This window comes from Penaeus chinensis, chromosome 11 (assembly GCF_019202785.1).
Source record: "Penaeus chinensis breed Huanghai No. 1 chromosome 11, ASM1920278v2, whole genome shotgun sequence".
Taxonomy (NCBI): domain Eukaryota; kingdom Metazoa; phylum Arthropoda; class Malacostraca; order Decapoda; family Penaeidae; genus Penaeus; species Penaeus chinensis.
In genome coordinates, this window is record NC_061829.1 from 1,159,130 (window position 1) to 1,166,629 (window position 7,500).

At 32.9% G+C, this 7,500-nt stretch overlaps 1 protein-coding gene across 2 annotated transcripts in view; it reads left to right on the top strand.

Moving 5' to 3' along the window:
* LOC125030773 (protein unc-80 homolog) overlaps positions 1-7,500 on the top strand; it is a 115,134-nt gene that overhangs the window by 24,872 nt on the left and 82,762 nt on the right. Inside the window, exons 6-7 of one of the 2 annotated variants that reach the window (XM_047621044.1) lie at positions 3,900-4,054; positions 7,467-7,500. The exon at positions 7,467-7,500 is cut by the window's right edge and continues 40 nt beyond it. In XM_047621044.1, the coding sequence (XP_047477000.1) occupies positions 3,900-4,054; positions 7,467-7,500 (189 nt within the window). Of the gene's footprint in view, positions 1-3,899; positions 4,055-7,466 lie in introns of those variants that run through there. The other variant, XM_047621045.1, reaches the window with a different exon arrangement.

Below are 7,500 nucleotides of genomic sequence, written 5' to 3' on the forward strand. Positions count from 1 at the left end.
GGAGGGGGAGGAAGAGAGAGAGGGAGAGGGGGAAGGAGAGAGAGAGAGGGGGGGAAGGAGAGAGAGGGAGAAAGGGGGAAAAGAAGAGAGAGGGAGAAAGGGGGAGAGGGAGAAATAGAGAGAGAGAGAGAGAGAGAGAGAGAGAGAGAGAGAGAGAGAGAGAGAGAGAGAGAGAGAGAGAGAGAGAGAGAGAGAGAGAGAGAGAGAGAGAGAGACGTCAAGGGTGACCATGGCCCTCCACCGTTCCCCAGGTCGGTAACAACCCATTTGACTTTCTTTGACCTAAGTGCTCTACAGAAAATCTGTTCTGCCTGGGCACGCTGCCTCAAATCAGTTATAGATTTTGAATATAAACAGGTAAAATGCTAAGTATTGATAAAACATTTTATTTATATTTTGTTCGCAACTCACAGTTTAAACTATATTAGTGTAATGGAGTAGGTCAAACTTTTCGGATTTATAAAACGATTTTGAGGACAACACAAATATTCTGACCAAGCTATGGAAACAGAAACGCACGAGTGGCTAGTGACACAATGCCAAGGTGTTCCTTTGCCCTAACACGCAGCAGTCTGAAGTATCACTAAAATCATAGAAGCATGTTTATACACTAACTAAACTCACTGCAGCATGTCTAAACCCAAAACAAAATCAGAGAAGAGCGATTATACACTAACTACTGTGATCTTGCTGAGCGGTATATCTAGCAAAACCTTACTCACAATTGGTTGGTTTCTGAGAACCCAGGGTGTGGAGGAAATGTTCGCCTAAAAAACATTCAATCATTGAATTCATTCTCTACTTTATAGCCTCGTTGTTTTTATGTGGAACCATTGTTTTTATCAGATGATATTGAGTTTAATCCTGGGACTAACCGTTCAAAGAATTTAAACTTTCTTTTTAGTAGTATTCATGAACAACACGGAAATTAAAATGAACTTTCAGTTATTTCAACTAAAGTTCCAGACATCATAGTTGATTTACCCAATTTTAATAAACCCTTGTTGCTTTGTACGAATTCTTTGCCACGAGCCCAAAGTTGGTTTTAATGCTAGTCCTTTTATGAAGTCTGAATGTGGTTGTCGTGAATATATGGCCATGATGGCGTGTAATGGTTTTAATAATTTTTACTCTTTTAGCCTTTCTAGAAGTCCCAATTCTGATCACTGCTAGGAAAGCGTGCTTTATTTTCATAGGTGATTTTAATGCTCCCCAACTGACCAACATGGCGTTTCTGCCTTAGATTTCTCAGATGTGGTTGGATGTAAGCAGCTAGTTCGTGGTGCATCTCAAATGAATGATATATATATATATATATATATATATATATATATATATATATATATATATATATATATATATATATTTTTTTTTTTTTTTTTTTTTTTTTTTTTTTTTTATTAACTGATGTGAGAGGGGTAATTACTGTTGTGAGTCTGTGATGCCACATGTCATGTTCTTTTAACCACAATAGTCTAGCTTGAAAGGTCCAGCTGGATTTTCCAGTATCAGATTTTACTCTATATAGACGTCTTTTTTAAAATCTAGAATTCATTGGTATTTACCAGGCTCTTGATAGCATTATTTGGAGACATGTTCATATTGCTCCATGTCCTGTTAATGCTATGAACATGTTATTGTTGGACAAAACTTAAATCTACCCACAATCGCTGGTCTGCTAACCACACTTGTCCTTGGGAGAATTATGTTGCTATGCTAATTATATCACCTAATGTTTATAAGGAGGTTATACTGAATATAATGCTCATTTGAAAGAAATTATCTCGGAAGCGTCACAGCTTCATAAATGGTTGTCGGCGCTTAAAGTTTGGTGTCGAGTCTTCCATTCCTCCTTTAATGAAGACTGTTGGTAGTGTTATATGCTTTAATTCAAAATAAAGTTTAGAAGATATTTAATTTCCTCTTTCATGTCCCCATTATCATGCTTTAAATCACTTGCTTTCAGGTCCCCTGAAATCAAGTATCTGTTATCAGAACTAGACGATTATGGAGGAGTAGACTCTCACGACTTGTTTCTTTTGATTTTACAAACTACCTTACGCCTTTTAGTTTGCAAGGGTCAAATTTTAGAGTGCTGGCGCTTTGGTAATCTTACCCCTATTCCCAAGGGCCACTACAGTCTTCAACCTACTGACTAGAGCCCTTTTCAATTGCACCAACTTTTTCTAATTTTATTTTAGACAGAGACTCCGTTTGGTTTAAGAAAGGGACTCGGCTGCAACGATGCATTGCTAATGTTGGTTTATGAAATGCAGTCCGGTTTAGATAGGGGTCACGAGTCACAGCTTGTCTTTTTGGATTTTAGTGCAGCTTTTAACACTGTTAATCATAAGGGTTTGATTTTCTAAAGCTGCATTCTGTTGGTGTTTGTAGTAAAGTTTTAAGCATCTCAACTGAATCTATAATTGGTAGACAGCAGCGTGTTCTTGTTGATGGTGGTTAGAGCCCATATTCCAGTGTGTCTTTTGGGGTTCCTCAGGGTATGTTCTTGGCCCTTTGTTCTTCGTTCTATATAAGTGATATGTGGCCCGGCATTACTAATAAAATGTTTGCCTATGCTGATGATATTTCTCTCTGTGCCGATATTCCTTCCACGGTAAATAGTATCTGACAGCCTCACGGTAGACCTGCTGGTGATTCAAACGTAATGCTCTCGGTGAGGCACGAAATTAAAACCTACCAAATCCAAGGAAATGAGTGTGAGTTGCTCTACAACGGGATGGCCTTAGCATCCAGGTCTGCTGAACAATGAATTATTAATCACTTCAGTGACCCTTGATTCAAAACGTATATTTTAACTTGCAGCTTAGGGATATGGCCCGGTCAGTTTCATCAAAGTTGGGCATCATTCGCACGTGCAAGATGATTTACGAAACTGGCAACAATACTCGTGGACGTTTCTTTTGTTTTTTTATTCTGCCTTATATTGGGTATTAGTCTTTGTGGTTATCTGCTGCTTGATTGTTCGTTTAGTTTAATTTAAAATTTCGCCTGTCTGGACATTGGGCATCGTAGGGATATTGGGGCTCTCTCACCCTTATACAAGGTTATAATCTACAATTCACATCCCGTCTACAGGCTTTTACCTGATTGTTGTCCCTCAATCTTCAAGAGTAAATGGAAGTTCTATAGCCTTCAATTCAATGACATTTGATACAAGTCAATCATCTACATCTCAGTTTTCTAAATGTTTTACTGCAATTTGTAGGCTTTGGAATAGATTGCCTTCACAGGTTGTAACTCCTCCGACTCTTGAAAAGCCTTAGAATTCAGCAAATATGTTTTTATATGTTTTTATTACGTAAATAGTTGACGATTTTCTATATCTTTGTTTCTTAGCTGTGTTTTGCCTTGCATTGACACCTTTGAGTAATTGAGTAAAAATGTCGAAGAGAAAGTGGGATAAATAGAGAAGGGAGAAACAGAATAAATAGAGAGAGAGGGGGTGAGTTAAAGGAAGAAAGAAACAGAAAAGGATGGAAAAAAGAAAGAATTAAATGAAGTAGGGAAAAGGAAAATGATTGAAATGATCATTTGATTAGCTACTGTCATGGAAGTGATAGTATTTTTTGAAAGTTGGGATTAGACAAATAAACAGTTTATTATTCATGTAGAATATATTTTATTATATGTATATTTTTCAGTTTTATTTTTCTCTCTCTCAACAAAAAATAAAGTTATGTAGCAGAGCCAAATGAGTGATCATATAATCATGGAAAATATCCATCCAAATTAATAAATTCTAACAGGTACTTATTGATATATTCATTAGATACTGTATTTGTCCATCCCATAGTAATTCACCAAAGTGATAAAAAAAAAACCCACTGGAAGAGATGCTTTGGTTTCCACTTACACAACACCCTTTTCTTTTCCAGGTCTTCATTTACCTGTTCGCCCCGCTGCTGCACACGCTCAAGGAATCGGACTTTCAGAATTTTCGACTGGAGAATGGCCTGAAGATATGGTCTTCGCTGTGGGAATACAGGCACCCTGACGTCCCGGCTTTTACAACGGCAGTTAGGCCTAGGAGGTGGGCTGTTATATATGTGTGTATATATATATATATATATATATATATATATATGTATGTATGTATGTATGTGTGTGTGTGTGTGTGTGTGTGTGTGTGTATTTATATATATATATATATATATATATATATATATATATATATATATATATATATATATTTATATTTATATATTTATGTGTGTGTATCCATGTATATAATATACATATACATATATGTGTCTGTATATATATCTATATATATATATCTATATATATATAATATATATATATATATATATATATATATATATATGCTATGTATATATGTATAGATATTACATATATATATATATATATATATATATATATATATATATATATTATATATGTTTATTTATATAAATGAATAAATACATATATGTATATATACATATATACATATATACATTTTATATATATATATATATATATATATATATATATATATATATATATATATATATATTATATATATTATATATATGTATATGTGTGTGTATATATATATATATATATATATATATATATATATATATATATATATATATATGTATATATATACTTAAAATGTGCTTTTAGAGACAGATGTTTGACTTCCATGTTTTTATAACAAATATCATGTTTTAATCACAATATCTCTTTATATATGCTTGTGAAATAACACTTGTTAGTTTGTATCTACTTGTATTTATTTTAGAAAGATATTTGAGCATTTGGTGTATCATATAATACTACCCTGTATTTTCCCATATGGTTCATATTGCTTACACAATCATTAAAGAATTTTTTTTTTTTTAATCATGTTCCTACACCTATAAGCATATAATTATATACTTATATGCCTTTTCTCTCATACTTTTATGATATTCATACTCATCTCTGCTCACATCGATAGCTTTTGTTGTATGTACATCTGGTGATACACATCCTTTTAACCAAATACATACACACATTTAAAGCCACAGACAAATAGACATACCATAAGTATACCCACATCCATACCGTTAAACGCACATACCCAAATGAAATCTATATTTTGATAATATCCGCATCCTCAGTTACTCTCATGCACATTATGTTAATCGCCTGTACATAATCACCCTAATAATTCAGGACATTTGATAATCACCTATCGACTAAGTTAGCTGTAGTTTGTATCTTCTGGCTGTTTTTCATGTATTTAGCACATTTTTCTGCACATCAGGAGGCTTAATGTTGGTTCAGATTTTGTGAATATTATAGCTGAATTGAAAGTAGACAATTTTGTAGTCGGATTTGAAAATTTATTATATTTTTTTAGCTCAGAGAGACAAAACTAAAATTTAAATTATCTACATTTATAGACATGTTGCTGAACTCAAGAAGCTGACAGATGGTGAAAGGTATTGTCAGTATGTAGTAGGGCTGTTGTTGGTAGTGTAAGTTGGACTTAGTTGTAAAAGACATGCACAAGTTGTTATTGTTATTATTATTGAATTCCCCAAAAGGCATATCCCATGAAAAATTGTAACAGATGTTTTTACACAAAAAATCATACTTTTTTTGCATATTGGTATGAAAAGTATTTCAGTATTTACTACAAAGTGGAGAGAAAGGTCTCTACTTCAAGGTAGAATGTCGGATATCTGGAATTACTGTATCCAGCTAATTTGACATTTCCTTTTTGTAGAGGTGAAACTATGAATAACCTCTTTGTTGTTGGGCTGATAATGTATGCAGTTATGCTTACCTGAAGCTGGTCAGCAATCAGATTCATTGTGGACTGTTCCTTGACGTATTGCAAAAGTCAGATATGTAATTTTTTTGGGCAGCCTTGAAAGATACATATAATTATTTTTGCAGCATAGTGAATAAACTCATTTTATTGTTTGATGCCCTTGAAATGTTGTTTCAGCCATATTTTTGTTCTTTACATATTCTTTCTTCTCCAGTATTTGCTAATTTATCATTACCTGTTCTCCAGTATTTATGAATTTTCTCTCTCCTGTCTTCTAGTATTGCTATTCACTGTGCTGATTTTTAAATCTATTGAAAAAATAAAGATATCATTGAAAGATACATTTAATGATAATCATTGGCATGCAACCAATATCCATATACACTTTCAGTCATTTCTAATATGATCTGCATTACAACTTATATTTTCCTAGCTGGTTCACCTAAATAAGAATGAATATTCTTGTTTCTGCATTTGCTCACCATTATTAAGCAAGATTGTTTGTGGTTTTTTTAAGAGCAAATTTTAGTGGGAAAAGGTAGCTACAGCAGGAAACAAACATTCTGGATTTGGATATTGCAGGTCAAGTAGTTACAGTCGAGATTAAGGTTACTTTTCAACACCCAAAAATGGTTATTGGTTTGATGCTGAAATGAAACAAAGAGGATAGAGAGTCATGTAGTACAAGTCATTAAGACTTAACATTATTGGAAGTAGAAGTGAGAACCTTGGAAGAGAGGTATTATAGCACCAAAGAAATAAATATTTTTGTTATTATAAACTACGGAATATTGACTCTCTACAACAAGAATGCCGTCGATTTATGAAACATGAATGTGTGACCATTCCTTGCCTACAACCAAGATGAATGATAAGTATTTAGAACATATTAAAGAGTAAATCATGATGTGCAAATGAAAACTAAAGTGAATCATTAATGCAGTCACAAGGCATATGTTGAATGCCTGTGTAATGGAAATACATTATTCAGTATCCTTTTGATATTCAAGTATCATTTATTTATCTGATACTTTCAGTAAATTTGTAAAAGTTAGAAATGTAACCTCATAATATTACATCATTAACTTAATCAATCTTTACTCTTGAAAAAATGACATAGATATAGATATACACAGAAAAAAATAAAATAAAAAGGGAAGTCTAGAGATCATATGTAATATATTTAGATACTGCAGCAGTCCCAGTAGCACAAAAGTAGATTTGAAATGTAGGAGTAAAATTTTTAAGAAGATGCCATATATAATTATATTAGTTGATACAGTTACACATAGTTTTGTGTTTTCATAGAGGTAGAAATTGTTTAGATGCCAGACCAATTGAAGGTTGGATTTGATATATACGTAGATTGAAGATGTAGATATAGTTGGTAATACCAAGCTTAAATTTAGGATGAATTAGAAAACAAAGAGGATAGAGAGAATAGAAGTATAAAATGCATATTTTTTTATACTTCTGATACTGAACATGCTTCTCATTCTGCAAATATCATATCATACTCTCTGTGGTACAGATATTTTGAAGAATAAAAGAAATAATCTATTTTAAATTGATGATTTGAAGAGAAGTAATCCTATCATTTTGTTTTATTATTAAACTCTTTCACTTTCAGAAGTCTTAACAGAGTAGTAAATAAGCATACGTCTTGGCATTCCAGGCAGGTTCTCAGAGCCAAGAAAGTCCGCAGGTCC